This window comes from Ovis aries, chromosome 4 (assembly GCF_016772045.2).
Source record: "Ovis aries strain OAR_USU_Benz2616 breed Rambouillet chromosome 4, ARS-UI_Ramb_v3.0, whole genome shotgun sequence".
NCBI classification, from domain to species: Eukaryota; Metazoa; Chordata; class Mammalia; order Artiodactyla; family Bovidae; genus Ovis; species Ovis aries.
Window position 1 is genome coordinate 16,443,500 of NC_056057.1, and position 20,589 is coordinate 16,464,088.

The following is a 20,589-nucleotide window of genomic DNA, read 5'->3' on the forward strand; positions in this document are numbered from 1 at the left end:
GATAAGGGGTTGGTTGCTGCTGCTAAGTCGCTTCAGTCGTGTCGGACTCTGTGAGACCCCATAGACAGCAGCCCACCAGGCTCCTCCATCCCTGGGATTCTCCAGGCAAGAACACTGGAGTGGGTTGCCATTTCCTTCTCCAATGCAGGAAAGTGAAAAGTGAAAGTGAAGTCGCTCAGTCATGTCCGACTCATAGCGACCCCATGGACTGCAGCCTTCCAGGCTTCTCCGCCCATCGGGTTTTCCAGGCAAGAGTACTGGGATGGGTTGCCATTTCCTTCTCCAAGGGATTGGTAGATCTCTTAAACTCTAAATATTAGGCAGGTTGCAACTCAAATCTCTGTCTGGTCCTACTTTTCCAAATATCTTGTGGACATCTTCACACAAGGGCCTATTAAATACTTAAATTTGTATTGAAGTGAAAATATTGCCTCCTCACCTTTTGATCTCATCCTTGGTTCTTACCTTGTTTAAGCCCTACCATCATCACTCACTGAGTCCTGTGGAATCCATTCTAATATATCCTCAACTCTTGGCCTGCTGTCCCTTGTCACTTCACTGAATTATGGTTCAGGCCTTCATTACCTCTCTTCTCAACTTTGTGGCTTCTCAAACCAGGGTTCATGGACTAATTTATTTATATACTAGATAGCATCACCAACTCAATGGACATGAATTTGAGCAAAGTCCAGGTAATAGTGGAGGACAGAGGATCCTGGTGTCCTGTAGTCCATGTGGTCGCAAGAGTCAGACACGACTTAGTGACTGAATAACAACAGATGTTAGTCATTGGGAAATACGGAGAAGACAGGTTTTTAAACTACCAGTTCTTCATCTGTGAGCGCCTCTTGGTGGGGAAGGCTAGTAGAATGTGTGTGTTAGTTGCTTAGTTGTATCTGACTCTGTGACTAGTAAAGGACTGACTTAATAAATTAAGAAACACTTGGCACGTGGATATTTTTCATCCATTAAAAAGGATGAGATAGCTCAATATCTCAATTTCCAAGACTTATTAAAAAAAATGCATGTTGTAGGGCAGTAGACAGCTTATGCAGAGGAAGTTCTGGAAAGCAGCATACCAATCTACAGTAGCATCTTTGGGGAGACAGTGGGAAATTTACTTTCTGATTTTTATAGTGTTAAAAATATAATAAAACTACATATATATGTAACTTTTTAATCAAAAAAAATAGATTATAAGCAAGTGAAGTGTGATGAGAGGAATACAACATGATGTAACTAACTCTGCTTGCTCATGTTTGGGAAAGCTTAGAGAATGTTTTCCTTTGGGCATAGGAATAGACATTCCAATCAGAGCCAAGAGCAAACTCGACAACATCTGGATCTTAAAGGGTCTAGTGTGTTCTGGCAACAGCAGAGCAGTGCTGGGGGTTTGCTTCAGGGGAGAGTAGGATTTGAGTCTGAGGTGAGATGTGGGAAGGTCTGGACTACTAATTAGAGCTGTGGACCTGACTAGTCACTGGGGAGCCTCTGGAGGTTGTTGATTTTGTATTGAGTGCATTTTTTATTTTGGAGTAATGTTAAATTTATAGACAAGTTACAAAGAAAGAATTCCTCCCCTCACCCTGGGTGTCTCCTTTTATGTTACCTTATAGTTTCCTGGTACATTCGCCAAAACTAAGAAACCAATACTGGCCCATCACTTTAGCTCCAGGTTTTATTCAGATTTCACCTGTTTGCCTGTCAACATCCTTCCTGTGTTCCAGGAGTCAGTCTGTGATCCCACATCGCACTTAGTTGTCATGCCTCCTTCGTGCTCTGTGATATTCCTTCCTCCTTACTTTGACATTTTTGAGGGGAACCGATCAGTTTGTAGAATGTCCTTCAATTTGAGTATGTTTGATAGTCACTCATGGTCAGACTGGCACAACCCGTTTTTGAAAAAATAGCACAAAGGTGAAGTGCCTTTGTTTTCCCATTATTCGTGGGCACATGATTATCCACATGTCTCACTGGTGATGTTAACCTTGTTCACTTCATTAAGGTCTCATTGGCCAGGTTTCTCCTCTGTTAAGCTTCCCAGGACGTTTTCCCATTTTCACACTTCTCTGGTTGTTAAACTTTGTAGTATGTTGATTATAATTAATGTCTAATGCAACTCTGTTGGCTGGGTGATAGGAAGAGGCTGGAAGCAGTAAGGCCAGTCATGTATTTAGGGCTGCTGGAGTAGCTCAAAGTGAGAAATGACAGCGATCTGAACTTACAGTGGCAGCGACAGGGAAAAGGAGGAGAGGCGGTCAAGCTTCTGTGGCCAACAGAGTGGCTTATGGTGCCTTTGAAAGAAGACAAGTCAAGATCACTTCACACCCATTAGGATAACTCTGAACAAAAAGTTAGATAGTAAGTGTTGAGGATGTGGAGAAATTGGAATCCTCAAACACTGCTGCTGGGAATGTAAAATGGTATAGCCACTTTGGAATAGTCTGGCAGGTCCTCAGAAAGTTAAACATACTTATCATTTGATACAGCAGTTCCTCTCCTAAGTATATAAAGAGAAATAAAAACACTTACATGCAGAGTACATCATGAGAAATGCTGGGCTGGAAGAAGCACAAGCTGGAATCAAGATTGTCGGGAGAAATATCAATAACCTCAGATATGCAGATAACACCACCCTTATAGCAGAAAGTGAAGAGGAACTAAAAAGCCTCTTGATGAAAGTGAAAGAGAGTGAAAAAGTTGGCTTAAAGCTCAACATTCAGAAAACTCAGATCATGGTATCTGGACCCATCACTTCATGGCAAATAGATGGGGAAACAGTGGAAACAATGTCAGACTTTATTTTTCTGGGCTCCAAAATCACTGCAGATGGTGACTGCAGCCATGAAATTAAAAGACGCTTACTCCTTGGAAGGAAAGTTATGACCAACCTAGATAGCATATAGCATATTGAAAAGCAGAGACATTACTTTGCCGACTAAGGTCCGTCTAGTCAAGGCTATGGTTTTCCAGTGGTCATGTATGGATGTGAGAGTTGGACTGTGAAGAAAGCTGAGCACCGAAGAATTGATGCTTTTGAACTGTGGTGTTGGAGAAGACTCTTGAGAGTCCCTTGGACTGCAAGGAGATCCAACCAGTCCATTCTAAAGGAGATCAGCCCTGGGTGTTCTTTGGAAGGAATGATGCTAAAACTGAAACTCCAGTACTTTGGCCACGTTGTGTGAAGCATTGACTCGTTGGAAAAGACTCTGATGCTGGGAGGGATTGGGGGCAGGAGAAAGGGACGACAGAGGATGAGATGGCTGGATGGCATCACTGACTCAATGGACGTGAGTTTGAGTGAACTCCGGGAGTTGGTGATGGACAGGGAGGCCTGGTGTGCTGCAATTCATGGGGTTGCAAAGAGTTGGACATGACTGAGTGACTGAACTGAACTGACACAGAAATTAATGTTCATAGTTCATGAATGAGGTTATTAATGTTCCTACATGAATATTCATAGTTCGTTATAGCTAAATGGTGGAAAACATCCAAATGTAGAGCAGCTGATGAATGGATGAAAAAAAAGTGGTATATCCATAGAGTAGAGTATTTTTTGTCCATAAAAAGGGATGAAGCACTGACAGCACAGATGAACCTTGAAAACATTATGGTAAATAAGTCAGTGACAAAAGGCCATATATGATTCCATTTAGATGAAATATCCCAGACAGGTAAATCTACAGAGACAGAAAAGTCGACTAGTTTCTTCTTAAGGGCAAGGTGGTGGTGTAGGGATTGGGCCATGACAGGTAAGTTATGATGAAAATGTTCTAAAATTGACTGTAGTTATGGATGTACAACTCTTTCAGTGTACTAAAAGTCACTGAACTGTACATTTGAAATAGGTGAATCATATTTAAAAATTATTACTAAATGTCAGGCAACACATGGCAGGGGAGCTGCATCTGTTCAAACTACACTCCTTCAAGCCAAAGTTCATAGGTAACACTGGGGCTAGAGAAATGGCACCATAAATCATTAGTATAAAGGGCTCACTTGTCAGAAGTACCCTAGTCATTTAGTCCAGTTTACTAAACGTAGTTGTTCAGGGGTTTCAAACAGGACACCTTTAACATTTAGTGTTTTCCGAGGTTAACACAATTGCAGGCTGACCCCTTCTCTGGCACTGAAGACAACACTGTGTTCCTGGGATTGGCTGATGTCCCTCCTACACCTGAATTTCAGTTACAGTTGTCTTTATGTATGTATGTGTGTGTTCACTTGTGTCTGATTCTTTGCAACTCCATGGACTGTAGCCTGCCAGGCTCCGTCCATGGGATTTTCCTGGTAAGAATGCTGGAGTGCATTGATATTTCCTGCTCCAACGATGTCAAAGGATCTTCCTGACCCAGGGATCGAACCTGCCTCTCCTGCATTGGCAGGCAGATTCTTTACCACTGGCGCCACCTGGGAAGACCAAAATTGTCTTTCCTTACTGTAATAAAATGTTTTACCATGAGTAGCTCCGTTGCTTAAGTAATTTGTAGAATATCTGGGGATGAAATTGAAGATGTTACCAATTTAAATATTCTTGGCATGATCTGCAACCTGAATAGATTTAGAATTTATTTCCTCACTGAAGAAAATGGGTCAAGCCATAAATCTTGTGGCCGTACAGGTCACCAATTACTGTTACTGTAGTACACTTGCAACATGTCACCCTGGTTGGTGGTATGAAGTGCAAGAATAGAGAAATTTCACATTTGGACAGTTATTAATCAAATCCTGAGAAAGAGATGCTATGATGGTTACTTTTTATGAGTCAGTTATGACTGGGCTAAAGGATACCCAGATAGCTGGTAAAACATTATTTCTGAGTATATCTGTGAGGGTGCTTCTGGAACAGATTGGCATCTAAATCAGTAGATTGAGTTAAGATGGCCCTTGCCAAAGTAGGTGGGCATCATTCAATCCGTTTATAGAGTTAAAATACACCAAAAAGGCAGAGGTAGGGCACATTTGCTCTCAAGCTGGAATGTTTATTTTCAACTGCCCTCTCACACTGGAGCTCCTGGTTTTGGGGCCTTTAGACTCTTGGACTTACAGCAGCGTCTTCCCTGTTCTTCGGTCTTCGAATGTGGGCTGCATGTGACTCAGGCTCTTAGACTCGCACTGTACACCACCGACTTTCTTGGTTCTCCAGTTTTGCAGATCTGGGTTCTCTAGACTGCAGATCGGGTGACTTCTCCACCTCCATAACCATGTAAACCAACTTGTGTAACAATTCATTTACATATACATATCCACATATATCCTATTGGTTCTGATTCTGTAGAATGCCCTAATACAAGTATTCAAAAATTACAGATGTTGGATTCTGTTTGCTTTTAATATCATCGTTTTTTCAGTGTCCAGGAAGTGATGAACATGGTGTAGTTCATGGGGTGGCAGTACATTCTTAACACGGTTGGCCCAGGGTTCCACTGGGAAATCTTAAGTCCTGACCTGACAGCTATTAAATTCCAAGTTTGTGCTTGAACAGGTGACTGAAAGAAGAAGAACAATATGACCAACAGCACATAAGCTTTTATTAATAAAGCAGAAAACTGAGTTCAACCAAATTTTTTTGTGTGTGCATTTAATCTGACCATATGCCAGAGAAATTATTCTTCATGAGAATTTAGGTGAGAACTGTCACTAAGCCAGTTCTGTCAAAAATGGCACACTGGAATATCTAATAAAGTTAGGTAAATGAAATTAAGAGAACAAATTAAATATTAAAAATCACAGGAATTGCTCCTTCAAATATCAGGGGCCTCCTTTAATAGTCTTTGTAGCTCACGGGCAATCATCAAAATAGTTCAACCATACTGTACAACTCCCAAAGGAAAAAACTGAGGGAACTCATGGGTAATCTTCACAGCCTCATTGTAAAGTCCAAGATCTGAAAGAAATAGGTTAGCAAACATTTAGTCTACAGCGGAAAGTTGTAACATCAATTATTATTTAAGTTCTACCTGTTTCTCTTTTCTCTCCCTTTTAGAGGAGAGAACTTATTTTCACAATCCATTTGGTAAAACTGTGATATGGGTCATATTTATTTAAGTAGAGTTCCAAAAAATAAAAGTCATGCAGTAGAACTGCCATGATTTCCAAAACTCATGGAGTATAACTTCCATTTTGACTTCCATCGTACAGGCACCATTCTTGCCTGGTTGTGATTTAGGTTTTGTGCATTATTTGATGCCTTTCTATATTAAAATCAAATAAAAAAACTATTAACAGTATTTTTGTTTTGTTTACTTTGTTTTAAAAAATTCTCTTTCCACAAATATTCATCTTCATTGTGTTTCTTACATACAGAAGTATTATTTATAAGTAGGCTAAAATGTCCTAGCATTTTCCTTTGGGATCAGCAAGTAATACAGAAATTCAAACTGTAGCAGGACTGAAACTCAAGACCAAGACATAGCAAGTTAAAAATAAAGTTGTTTTCCTCCTAATTACATGAATTATAGAATGTTTTATTTACCAAAAGGATGATTATCTTCTTTAAACTGGACATAAGATGCACACATAATGGTTGCCTTGGCCGTTACTCTTCCAACTACTTCCACGATTCCAGAGATTTCTTCATCAAGCTAACACAAAGAACAAAATGCCAACTTGGTGTAATCACATTTTCAGCTGATAAATTAACTTGGAAAATTGTTCTAGATTTTACTAATCTTTCATTTCATGTAGCAAAATAATTTTAAGATTTATCAATGCAAAAATGGATTGTAACTCGTTAAAAATGTTCGAGTACTTATCACTGTCAGCATGTCACCAGTCCAGTCACCTTTAGTGGCTTCAGGTCTAAAGCTACAGTTAAATGTTTAAGTTGAAGACAAAAATCAAAGATACTGAGACTGTCCAGTATTTCCACAAGATGTAATTTTTTAAAAGGACTCATTGAAAGGAACTTTCTATTATATATATCTGTACAGTGAGTTCTGTATGCATTAACCAAATAACACACACATCTGTCTTCATAAAAGACAAAGAAAGTGTACCACAAACATAAACCATAAAAGCAAGTGACAACTGAAAATAAATGTAAACAAAAATAGAGAACTGAATTAAAAAAATGTGAAACTACTGAGGAAAGGAAAAGTGATTTAAAAATAATTTTTTTCTTAAGTGATTTTCTGGTCTTTCATAAGGAATGAGAGTTGTCAGCATTCATTTAAAAATGACAGAGCCCCAAAAATCATTGGTTAGAAAAGTAAAGGCAAATGTAAAAGCAGGACACAAATTTTATTTGAGAGAAGTTTGATGAACTGGTCCTTTATATGTCCACTCCAAGAATAAGAAACATCAGCAATAAACCAAATAAGATGGAAGAATTAATTATAATATAAACAGAATTAATACTTAAACATACAGGCTCCATCAACTCAATAGTTCCATTTTTTCCTTCACCATCTGAAAGAATAAACATTTTCCCAGTGGGATGAATCTGAAAAAGAAACACGTAATTTTTTTTAAAGTCCATATAAACCTCTTTAAAAGACTAGAAGTCTGACAAAAGATGAGCAGATTGACCCACAGTCAGTGCACACAAAGCAATTCTTTTGAGCAGTTTAACTAGTTCACATTGTCTGGTGTTACTATACCTGATCAAAGGATGCCTAAATTCGAACTTTAGATAGACACCAATTACCTTTTTAGTGCAAATGTGTCCCGTTATTTTTATTTGCTAAACCTGGCAACCCAGATTTAGATCTAAGAACAAATTAAGATCTAAGAACAAATTAGAAATAAGAACAAATTAAGGAGGGTTCATATTATCTAAAAGTGAGACCTACTGGCATCCATGATTTAAACAGTGTATATCCCACAGAGGGTATGTTTTAAAAAATGAGACGTGAGGGAAGTAAAGAGACTGGTTATCAGAACATCTGGGCTCTACTCCCGCGAGACAGCTGCAAAGAGTGCAGTCAGATCTGGTTTGAATGCCAGCTTTGCTACTTGCCGTAGCCTTAAGCACTTTTTAACCAGATGCCACTCCTACCCAATTTCCGTAACTGTGACGTCCAAATACACCTATTGCAAGAAGATAATGTGACTGAAATAAACTAGTAAAAAACTCTCATAAAAAAGTTTTCTCGGTTTCCTGATCCTGAGCCTTTGGGCCTGTTTCTCACCAGTAGGATGAGGGGCTGCGCTCTTAACACTTGGGTAAGGTAACAAACTGGCACTGGATCAGTAAAATACAATCAAGCAATGTTTCACAGAAAAGCGACTTCAACGATACAACGAGGTTTGAGAAAAGAGGGAACAGCAGAAAAGTAAACAAGAAAACTGGACTAGCTGTCAAGGCCGGCTAACAGAAAACAGATGGAATTTTGTTTATAATTTCAAGTAAAAAACGAGGGCGGGACACTAGAACGGAGCGCGTTCGAAAACTTCGCGATTCCGCGCGCTAAGAGCCAAAAAGTGTGCAAAAAGTTCCGTTGCGAGAAAATAAAGCAATTCGGGGCGCAGTGATGCTTTCTCTCTTCCACCCTCCGCCAGCCCGACGGCCAAGGGGCCCCTCCACCCAAAAAGCCCAGGGCGGTGAGCGCGCGCACCTTCTCCAGCCTCCCTACGAAGCAGACCGGCTGGTCGATGAACTGAGCTAGCATGCTGGCGTTGATTCGCGCCTTGGGCAACTCCATCACGTCCACCATGATTGCAACTCAAGACAGGCAGCCGGCGGGAAACCAGCCGACCACTGAGACTGTGCTCCCAGCTGACGTCTACGGGGCGGATTCCCCCAGATCCAATCGGCGGAGACCAGCGTTCTCGCTCCGCCAATCAAACGTGCCGATATCTCGACAGCACTCGAGCAGTCTGGGACAGCGAGGAAGGCAAGGATGCGTCCGGAAGTGGGGACAGGCTGCTTAGTGACGCGCGGCGTCCCGGAAGTTACCCGGGTCCTCGGAGAGGCGCGCTTAGGGGCGGGGCTTGAATGGGGCGGGGCTGAGGCTCCCTCCTTCTGAGACTTCGGTCCTTGCTGCCTCTGAACCCCGGAAGCAAGGTGGCGGGCTCCGGTGCTGGTACGACGGGGGACTGCGGCGCGAGCATAAGGTATCTCTTCTCGCGGGAGTCGCCGCATCCTCACGGTTGCCATTTCTCCACGGACATGTATGCGGGAGAGGCGGGAATCGGTTTCGGCCCTGCGCCACTAGCTGTCTGTGCTTCCCCAGTTCTCCTGCAAGGGAAACTCGGGGTTCATGCTGAAATATAGGGAGCCGGTCTCATTTTGACCCTCTCTCTCCTAGAGCTAGGAAGTGGGGTCCCCAGTGATTTTCATCGCCTTCGGGAAGCTCCTGCAGCTCGGTGGCCGAGGGTCGTTGATTTTCTGCCCTAGCTGCGTCACTTTCCAACGTCAATTTCACCACCTGTGAGAGGAGGGGCCGCGACCCTTTCTGGTCCCGACCTTCTGGCTACACTGGAGGTGCGGGTTTTGTCACCTCACCTCCGTGTCAGGAGCGAATTGAAGCGTTTGGGAGTGGGTGAGGGAACGATCACTGGACTGAGAGAGGAGATGGATTCAAATGACTCTTAGATCCTTAGCAGGTGCGCTTCTTCCCGAGACACGATTTCCCTCTCCGCAGAATGAGGTTGCTGCTGCTGCTGCTAAGTCGCTTCAGTCGTGTCCGACTCTGTGCAACCCCGTAGACGGCAGCCAACCAGGCTCCCCTATCCCTGGGATCCTCCAGGCAAGAACACTGGAGTGGGTTGCCATTTCCCTCTCCAATGCATGAAAGTGAAAAGTGAAACTGAAGTCGCTCAGTCGTGTCCGACTCCTAGCGACCCCATGGACTGCAGCCCATCAGGCTCCTCTGTCCATGGGATTTGCCAGGCAAGAGCACTGGAGTGGGTTGCTATTGCCTTCTCCGCAGAATGAGGTTCAGTTCAGTCGCTCAGTGGTGTCCGACTCTTTGCGACCCCATGAATTGCAGCTCGCCAGGCCTCCCTGTGCATCACCAACTCCTGGAGTTCACTCATACTCATGTCCATCGAGTCAGTGATGCCATCCAGCCATCTCATCCTCTGTCGTCCCCTTCTCCTGCCCCCAGTCCCTCCCAGCATCAGAGTCTTTTCCAATGAGTCAACTCTTCGCATGAGGTAGCCAAAGTACTGGAGTTTCAGCTTTAGCATCATTCCTTCCAAAGAACATCTAGGAATGAGGTTGCTGCTGCTGCTGCTGCTAAGTCGCTTCAGTCATGTCCGACTCTGTGCGACCCCATAGACGGCAGCCCACCAGGCTCCCCCCCGTTCCTGGGATTCTCCAGGCAAGAACACTGGAGTGGGTTGCCATTTCCTTCTTCAATGCAGGAAAGTGAAAAGTGAAAGTGAAGTCAGGTAACTTTAATTGCAAGGTCCCAGCTGATTTAAGTTTTGTCTATATGATTCAGGGACCCTTCTCATTTCCCAGTAATTTTCCCTATTGCTTTTCACACCTCAGGATTCTGGAGGGGAGATCACATGTGAAAGACAACCTGTTTCCAGGAGATGTGGGGGGCAGTGACGAGGCGGGATAATTCTTGAATCTGTTGTTGGGTTATGTCGCTGTTGATTTTCCGGCCTTTATCCTACGGGATTTGGTACCTGCCTTGCCAGGGATATTCCAGAATGAGTGCTCATAAAAATACCTGCGAAGGATGCTCCAGAAGTTGGAGAAGTTTTTTTAACTGGGATATTATTATTTTCTAGGAAACGAAGTCCATAAATTAGCCTAAAACCATTTGGGTACCTATCTAGCCTCTGGGGTTTAGTCCCACAGTTGCCTTAAGCTAAGAAGATCCACACAGCACTTTAAGATGTAAATTGGATATCTTAATTAAAGCTTAGTTCGCCTCTCTGTTTATTTAGCAACTTAGTATCTATGTACAAATTCTTACCCTTTAATGTTGCTGTTACTAAGACAAGTGTAAAGGATTTCATTAGCAGAAATAGGGTGAATGTCAGTTGGTATATAAGAAAGTGGTTGCAAGTCAGTAGAATCTGTGCAAAGCCTTCACATCTTTTGCACTTCAGAGATGTTTGAAAACCAAGTTGATTGCGTTATACAGGGAGGAGTACACATGAATGTGTTTAATAGCAATTTTTTTTTTTTAAGAGCAGCCCCTAAAGTGCCAGATCTCAATAGCAATTTTATAGCAATGAAAAAAACCACTTTTACCTACCAAGAGCTTTTTTTTTTTTTTTTTTTTAAATAGGGAGATGAGCAAGAAGATATTTTCAAATAGCTTCTTGGATATTTTTTCATTCACTTAAAATTTATTGTGTAATATCTCATGCACAGAGAAGAGTATATCCGACTGATATGTATAGTTTCCAGAGAAATGAAATGAACCCAGTTGGACCTCTCATTTAGCTAAAGAAATGGAGCTTTACCAGTTAGGGGTTGTCACTTCCTCAGTTGAAGTCCTTCTCTCACCCAGCTAGAAATAAACACTATCTTGAAATTTGTATCAAGCACCCTTTTTTTTTCCTGTATAATTTTAACATATATGTAGCTGTTTCTAAATGGTGTGGTACCAATTTATCCTCCTGTCAGGAGAGTAGGAGAATTCCAGTTGATCCACATCACCTCATAGGCCAGAGTAGATGTTGGGAAATCAGCCATGTAGTCCCCATTCCAAATCCAAAGAAGTGGACACACAAAGGGTCTGTCTTCATGGACTCAGCTCCCTTTTAAAGAGCCTTCCTGAAAGTCCTTCACAACTTGACTTTCTACTTAGTAGGTTAGGGACTTTTCCTTTTATTCCTAGTTTGATAAAAGTTTTAATTGAGTGGTTATGAAATTTGATCAAATGAATTTTTTTGCATTGAGATGATTGAATATATTTTCCGTGTTGAATAACATTCGCATTCCTGGAAAAAATACAACTTGGTTATGATACGTTATCTTGTATTCTGTATTCTTGGCTTTGATTTGCTATTGTTTTGTTTGAAGCGCTTTTTGCGTTCACGTTCATGAATGAGATTGGCCTGTAGTTTTTCTTTCTCATGTAGTCTTTGCGAGATTTTGGTATTATTTAATGTTAGGATTGCAATAGTCTCATGAAATAAGTTGTGGAATGTTTTCTGTATTCTAGGGTTTTATGTAAAACTGGAGACACCTGTTTTTTGGTGTTAGGCAGAACTCACCTGTAAAACATCCTGGGTTTGGTATCAGTTCAGTTCCGTCACTCAGTCGTGTCTGACTCTTTGCGACCCCATGAATCTCAGCATGCCAGGCCTCCCTGTCCATCACCATCTCCAGGAGTTCACTCAGACTCACGTCCATCAAGTCAGTGATGCCATCCAGCCATCTCATCCTCGGTCGTCCCCTTCTCCTCCTGCCCCCAATCCCTCCCAGCATCAGAGTCTTTTCCATATGGTTATCTTCTATTGCTTAGTTTTTATGTCTGACTCTTTTGTGACCCCATGGGCTGTAGCCCACCAGGCTTTTCTGTCTATGGGGTTTTCCAGGCAAGAATCCTGGAGTGGGTTGCCATCTCCCCTCCAGGGAATCTCCTGACCGAGGGATCTAACCCATGTTATCTTAACACTGACAGGTGGATTCTTTATCATTGAGTCACCAGGGAGCCCTTAATTAACTGTGCCTGCTGCCTTGGGCATAGCCCACAAATGTTCCTAAGTAGATTTAAATCAGTTCTAAGTATTTTCTAGTGTCTTACATACTCTCTGATTCAAGGGTTGTTTTTGTTTCCAAATGTATAGATTTTGGTCTTCCTTGGTGGCTCAGTGGTAAAGAATGTGCTTCCAATGAGGGAGACTTGGATTCCATCCCTAGGTGGGGAAGGTTCCCTGAAGGAGGAAATGGCAACCCACTCCAGTATTCTTGCCTGAAGAATTCCATGGACAGAGGAGCCTGCTGGGCTGCAGGCCATATAGGGTCTCAAAGAGTTCGACGCAACTGAACAGTTGAACACGCACATAAAGGTTTTACTTATTAAAGTCACTTCGTTGGTAATTTATGGTGTAAATTGCATTATCCTCAAATGGTATGGTCTGATACTGTGAAAGTGTGAGGCTTGCTTTAAGACTTATGAAGTATATGGACAGCTTTTTGTAAATGATTCATGTATTCTTGGGAAAAATTTGTGTTTTCCAGTTACTGGATCAAGCTTGTTAATTGCAGTGTTCAGCTGTTTCTACTTTTGTTTGATTAATGTCTCAATTTTAGAGATAATTGCAGATGGTAGCATTGGCAGTTTCTGCTTGAACTTCTGACAACTTGTGTCATATATTTTTGAAGATGTGTTTTTCAGTACACACAGATGAAGATTATGAAGGAAAATGGTGCAGCGAAGTAGTGACTATTTCCAATCATGCTTTTTGCCTTAAAGTTAATTTTGCTGCTAATACTGTTGATACACTGGCTTTCTTTTGGTTAAATTTTCTTTGTTGTCTCTTTTTCTGTCCTATACTTCACCTAAAGGAGGCAAGACTTTTGAACTTTAGTGGTTCATTTCCTCATCTCTTTGGTGGCTTATTGGAGTGCTGACCTGGTAAGTCTTAGCTCAAAGAGGGAGCAGGTTGATAGCACGTAACTGACAAGGGGATTTTTGTAGAAACTAATGTCTGTGGCTGGCAATTTATGTCAGTAAATATTGCAACATCTCCAGTCAATATTCAGGTAACAAAAGGCATATTAATGTCTCTGGTCAAAAATTTGATGCCAGCCTGTGAGCTCCAGCAGTTCCTCCCTAACAGTGTGCTTTGTTAACCAGTAGGCTTCCTTTGGACAGAATTTCCCAAATGTGTGGAGGTTGGATTCTTTTTAATTTTTTTCAAATTGTAGTTGTATACTTGATTTACAGTATAGTTCGTTTCAGATGTACAAAGTGCCTCGGTTTTATATTCTTTTCAGAATGTTTTCCGTTGTAAGTTATTGCAAGATATTAAATGTAGTTCCCTCTGTGTATGTATGCTTAGTCACTCAGTTGTGTCCGACTCTGCAACCCTATGGATAGTAGCCTGCCAGGCTCCTCCGTCCATGGGAGTCTCCAGGCAAGAAAATGGGGTGGGTTGCCATTCCCTCCTCCAGGGGATCTTCCCAGCCCAGGGATCAAACCCTCTCCTGCATTGCAGGCGAATTCTTTACTGTCTGAACCACCAGAGAAGCCCATAGTTCCCTATGCTATACAGTAAATCTCTGTTGCACCTGTTAATCCCATATTTCTAATTTATCCCGACTCACTCCCTTCACCCCTTTGTTAACTATAAGATCATTTTCTATGCCTGTGATTCTGTTTCTGTTCTGTATATATAACTTTGGATTATTTTTTAGTTGGCACGTAAGTGATGTCATATAGTATTTGCCTTTCTCCGTCTGACTTCGCTGAGTGTGACATTCTTTAGGTCCGTCTCTGTTGCTTCTAGTGGCAATATTTCATTCTTTTTCCGTGACCTAGTGATAATCGACTGTGTGTACATGTGCACACGCACACCACCTCTTTTTAAGCCGGTCATCTGTTGATGGGCCCTGGGGTTGTTTCCATGCCTTTCCTGTTGTAAATAGTGGTGCTGTGAACATTGCTGTGCATGTATCTTTCCCAATTAAAGTTTTCGTCTTTTCTGGATATCTGCTCAGGAGTGGGATTGCTGGAACATACGATAATTTTAATTTGGACCCTCTGTACTGTTTTTCATAGTGGCTGCACCAGTTTACGTTCCCACCAACTGTGTTCTCCACACCCTCCCCAGCATTTTTTTTTTTTTTTTGTAGATTTTTTGATGATGGCCATTCCGACTGGTGTAAGGTGATACCTCCTTGTGGTTTTGAATTGCATTTCTCTAAACATTAGCTATGTTGAGCATCTTTTCATGTGTCTTCTGGCCATCTGTATGTCTTCTTTAGAAAAATATATATTTAGGTCTTCTGTCCATTTATTGGTTGGGAGGTTTGTCTTTGCAGTATGAGTTGTATGACCTGTTTGTATATTTTGGATATTGACTCCCTGTTTGTCAGATTGTTTGCGAAAACCTTCCCCCATTCCATATGTTGTATTTTTGTTGATGGTTTCCTTTGCTGTGCAAAAGTTCTTAAGTTTGATTAGGCCCCATTTGTTTATTTTTGCTTTTATTTCTTATGCCTTAGAAAACTGATCTAAGAAAATACTGGTACAATTTATATAAGAGAATGTTTCACGTATGTTCTGTTCTAGGGGTTTTATGGTATCACGTCATATTAAGGTCTTTAAACCTTTTAGAGTTTATTTTTGTATATGGTGTGAGGGAGTATTCTGATTTCATTGACTTGTATGTAACTTTCCCAGCACCATTTGTTGAAGATAATTTCTTTTCTTCATGGTCTATTTTTGCTTCCTTTATTGAAGATGAGTTGATTGTAGACGTGGGTTTATTTCTGGGCGCTCTGTTCTGTTCCAGTGATCTACATATCTGTTTTTGTGCCAATACCATGCTGTTTTGATTACTGTAGCTTTGTCGTATAATACAGTCTAGAAAGGTTATGTTGGAGAAGGCAATGGCACCCCACTCCAGCACTCTTGCCTGGAAAATCCCATGGATGGAGAAGCCTGGTGGGCTGCGGTCCATGGGGGTCGCTATGAGTCAGATAAGACTGAGCGTCTTCACTTTCACTTTTCACTTTCATGCATTGGAGAAGGAAATGGCAACCCACTCCAGTGTTCTTGCCTGGAGAATCCCAGGGACGGGGGAGCCTGATGGGCTGCCGTCTATGGGGCTGCCATCTATGGGGTTGCAGAGTCGGACACGACTGAAGCGACTTAGCAGCAGCAGCAGCAGAGAGGTTATGTGGAAGCTGGATTCTTTTTTTCTGAGAACACTAGTGTTTGGTGGATCACAAGTTCTTTGCCACTTTGCTTGTTATGGTTTTTCCAGTATACTTTGTTTGATAAATTTATGCTCTGTGACCTTGTGGTATTTGTGTCGGTATTGGCCTGATAACTTACAGCTTTTCCGTGTCCTTATGTTTTACGCGTATCTTTTGTAAATAGTGCATATGCCTCGAGGTTTAGTTTTATATCTTTTGTCCACTTACACTGATTGTCGTCACTGATGTTTTCGGATGCATTTTGGCAGGCATTTTGCACTTCCTGTGTGTTCTGCTCTTTGTTGTTGTTTTCTCCTCTCTTCTTTAGATTTGACTTTTAAAATCTTTCCTGTAATTCTCTGTATTTTATTCCTCTGTATTATATATTGTTATATATTCTTTAAAAAAAGCTTTGTTCATGGTCACCCTTTAACAAGCACATTAAAGCCTAAAGTTTTCTCTGTGTCAAGATGAGAACCTGTAACTCCACGGCCCTTTTTTCAATTGCATGCTGTTGTCTACAGTTTTAATTCTACTTTGATTTCTTTTTAGCTCCACAAATTAGGCATTATTATATAGTTGCTCAGTGGCAAAGAATCTGCCTGCAATGCAAGAGATGCAGGTTCAGTCCCTGGTTTGAAAAGATCCCCTGGAGAAGGAAATGGCAACCCACTCCAGTATTCTCGCCTGGGAAATCCTGGGGACAGAGGGGCCTGGTGGGCTACAGTCCATGGGGTCACAAAGAGACATGACTGAGCAACTGAGCATGAACACATTATCTTATGCAGTTAATATTTGTTTGGAATTTTCATATGTATCATTTTCTTTTTATTTTTACAACAAAGAATCCGTCTTTACTTTTTATTTTTACATCTCACCTCTCTTTCTGTTGTTTCCCCCACCTTTCTTTGAGGTACCTGCTTTGGAAGTTCCTTCAGTGAGAATCATTGGTAGTGTGGGCATCAGTTTGAGTTTCTCTGAATATGCTGATTTCATCTTTGTTTTCAATAGGCAGGTTTATTATCTATATAAAGTTCTAAGTGGACAATTAATTTCTCTTAAGGCTACTCTGGTACTATTTTACTGTTAATTTACTTTTCATTTAAATTGTGACTTTGTTATAAGCTTTCATGTCTGTATCTGCTTGATCTTTAGTTTGTAATGTGTACTGATGAAGAGTTCTTTTAGTTTTGTGGTGAATATGTTGTGCTTTGTGAGTCTGATAATCTTGTCTTGATCAGCACTGGGACATTTTCAACCATTATATTTTTGAATATTGTTTCTCTCTTATTCTCTAACTCTCTCTGTAATTCCAGTTAGAAGTAAGAAGTAAGGGTGTGCTCTTGACCTTTGTTTTATGATTCAGTGGTTTTGATTCTTTGAATTCTGGATAACTTTCTCAGATCTTCCAGTTTACTAATTCTTTATGCAGTTGTGACTCATCTGCTATAATTTCAATACTAATTTTTTCCCTAGAAGTTCTGTTTGGTTCTTTATACACATCTTAGTTGTTATTTGTCATAGTTTCAGGTCTCCCTTTACGTCTTCATATTTCACAGAGTGTAAGGCGAGTCTGTTCAGAGTCTAGTTTTGATACCCACAGTCTTTATAGGTCTGATTCTGTAGAGGTTTTTGATTCTGTTTGACTCTTCCTTACTGTGGCTTGTATCTTTATTTGTACAGTTTTTTTTTTTATTATGAATTCATGTTTCTTGGAACTGTTTTGTTGACTTTTTTGAGGTTTAGTTTGAAGGTGTTGTCCTCCAGAGAAGCTCTGTGTTTCCTCCTTCCAAGGTTGTTGGCTCCCAGATTTTGTCCTTGTTCCCTGTGGTGGCAGTGGTGGTTTTGTTGCTAAGTCGTGTCCAGCTTTTGTGACTGCATGCACTGTAGCCCACCAGGCTCCTCTGTCCACGGGATTCTCCCTGTGGGACCTGGATAATTAAAACCCAGGCTTTTAGCCATTAGCAATCAGTAATGCCTGCAAGGAAAATGTTACTTATAGTCCTTGTATATAACCTTGTGGATTTATAGATTCTTGTGTTTTCTGGGTTCTATAGATTTTCTTTATTCTTTTTTTGGGTTAGCCATACATTAAAAATAGATATTTATATTTGAAACATTACCACAAGTGCCCTTTTAGAGAGCCACTGTGGGGATTCTGTTAGTTGTTAAGGATGACAAAGTGTTAGTGAAAGTAGAGCAGTGCGCCAAGGGGCAGCAAGAATTCAGGATGAAGGTCTGGGGTTGGTTTTCCTCCCTCGGTCTTGGTCTTGTCTCGTCGTTGCAGAGAATTGAAACGACAGACTACTTACAGCTCAAACAGGCATGGTTTATTAAGCAGGCAGCAGTGTTATTTTCTTGAGGTTTTTGTCTTGTAACAGAGACTTGGAAGGGCAGACTACCTACAGCTCAGTTAGAGCTCTCACATCTCTAGATGTGAGAGGGGCCAACTCCCGTAGGAGTGTTCTCGAATCCTTTTGGCTTCCTTTTTTATATCTATTGTCTTTGACCCTTTATACTCCATGTAGCCTGATTGGTTTTGCCAGTGCAAAGTAGGGCTTTTATCTGCAACCAAATAGGGCGAGTGTTGAAGGCCAGACAGGGAAGGGGCCATGTTTGGGTGTTGGCTCACCAGAGTTTTCTCGCTCCAGTCTGAGGCTTCCCCTTTCTGTGGGCCTTTCCCTTTCTCTCACCCTTTCGGGGGCTTTTTCTAGTCACTATTTTTCTTTAACCACCATTTTGGACTCCTCCTTCCCTACTCTTAACTACCTAACAAAGGTAAGTAGAACCAAGAACTTGGAATGTCTTCCTCATATGCCACGCAGAGGAGTTTAGCTTAGTAGTGAGGCTGGCGGATCAAGGGGTGAAGTTTGACATTTTAGGTAGAGTATTCTGGGTTCATGATGATGAATGGGTTGAAATATAGTAATCAAGGTGCTTTTGGTACAAGTAATATGACCTCATTAAGTATAAAGCTTGATAAATTTTTGCAAAATGATCATATATATGTATCAGTCAGGGTCCAGTCAGGAAATAGAAACCACATCAGATGTTTGAGCAGGGAAAATGTAATACAATGAATTGTTAACTGGTAGGAAGTAAATACTTAAACTCTTTTTTTTGATTAATTGTGGTAAAATGTATGTAACAAGATTTTACATTTTAACCATTTTTAATTGGATGGCTCAGTGGCATTCAGTCACGTCGTGTGCAACCATTACTGTCATCCAGCTTCTGAACTTTGTCATCATCGCAGACTGCAGTTCCGTGCCCATTTAACCACTGGTGAATTTGATTACTCCAGGTACCTCCTGTAAGTAGAATGACACAGTACTTTCCTATCTGGCTTATTTCATTTGATGTCTTCAAGGTTCTTCTATATTGTAGTAGGTATCCAGAGTTTCATTCCTTTTAATGCTGAATTATAGTCCATTGTATGTAGTGAATACTACATTTTGTTTCCCCTTTCTTCTTTTGGGGTACATTTACCAAAAGGAAACTGATAAGAACTTTTTCGGGTTAGCTTGACTGGCCTAAAATTATTAGCCTCACAAAGGACTGGAACCATGAGTAGGAAAGCTTTCAGAATCCAGGCTGTCTTCTTTCTCTTTTTTAAAAAAATTTAATCAATTTACCGACTTGTGGCTGTGCTAGGTCTTCGTTGCTGCCCAGTCCTTCTCATGCTGCGCTGAGCTGGGGCTGCTCTCTACTTGCAGCGCACCGCTGCTCACTGGGATGGCGTGGGCAGCGGCTCCAGGGCGCACAGGCCTCAGGAGTTGTGGCCTGAGGCTCAGTCGCCCTGTGCCACGTGGGGTCCCCCTGGATCAGGGGTTGAACCCACGTGGCCTGCACTGGCAGGTTGATTCTTAACCACTGGACTACCAGCGAAGTCCAGCGCCAACTGATCATCTCTCAATTCCACACTGAGTCTTGCTTGCCCAGCTGTGTGACATGAAGCTGGACTCTGTAAACCATTTTCCTTTGGAATATTAGGCATTCCCAGCAGAGGGCCCTGAAGGAACACTGCAAGGCTGTTGTGTCGGGAAGACCCCTCCCTCCCAGGCTCCAGCCCCCTTTATGACCTTTCAGCGGGAGCCCCACTGCCTGTTCAGAGGTCAGGCTGTGACGCTAAGGCCTCGCCCTGCCCACGGCCCAGCTCCAGCCTGCTCTCTGGCGAGTTCCTCCGCTGCTCCTGATACAGTTTCTGTCCCTCCAAGGAGGTCTGAATCTTCATCTTGTGGGGGTAGGGTGCTTAACTACCTCACGTCCACTCTTCTTCAGCCTAGAGATAGTGGCTAATTTTTTTGGGGGCTGGGGGAGCAGAGTTTGCACTGCTATTTTTCTTTGAAATCTTTTTATTTCTTTGAGTATTTACTTCCTACCAGTTAACAATTCATTGTATTACATTTTCCCTGCTCAAACAACTGGTGTGGTTTCTATTTCCTGACTGGACCCTGACTGATACATATATTTGATCATTTTGCAAAAATTTATCAAGCTTTATACTTAAAGATTGTGCACTTCACATATCTTATTTTTGGTGTACAATTATCTGAAGTGGTAAATACACTGATACATAAGAATAAATGTTTAATGTGAATTATTAAAAGGTCATGAACATATTGCCTCTCAGTTGCTGTTATAGATTGTTTCTTGCTAATTTTAAACTAGAGACTATATTTAAGGAGTGCACATCTTGTAAACTTTTAAAATATTCAACAGTGGTCCAAGAATGCTGTTAATTTGTGGAATAAACAAAAATAAGCAACCCCCCATCCCCTTACAAATCTTACATGCTTGTGGAG

General features: G+C 41.5%; 2 protein-coding genes across 2 annotated transcripts in view; one reads left to right on the forward strand and one right to left on the reverse strand.

Annotated features, from left to right (window-relative positions):
- Window positions 1–5,509: 5,509 nt before the first annotated feature.
- On the reverse strand, window positions 5,510–8,677 carry RPA3 (replication protein A3). The gene is made up of 4 exons (XM_027968480.2): window positions 8,559–8,677; window positions 7,370–7,444; window positions 6,476–6,584; window positions 5,510–5,887 (listed from the first exon to the last, which is right to left on the reverse strand). Exons 1-4 carry the CDS (start codon window positions 8,655–8,657, stop codon window positions 5,805–5,807), a joined length of 366 nt encoding a protein of 121 aa, XP_027824281.1. The 5' UTR covers window positions 8,658–8,677; the 3' UTR covers window positions 5,510–5,804.
- Window positions 8,678–8,975: 298 nt separating this feature from the next.
- UMAD1 (UBAP1-MVB12-associated (UMA) domain containing 1) overlaps window positions 8,976–20,589 on the forward strand; it is a 264,759-nt gene continuing 253,145 nt past the window's right edge. The window contains exon 1 of the mRNA XM_012176385.5: window positions 8,976–9,057. The gene's annotated coding sequence lies outside the window, so the exon portion shown is untranslated. The remainder of the gene's footprint in view (window positions 9,058–20,589) is intronic.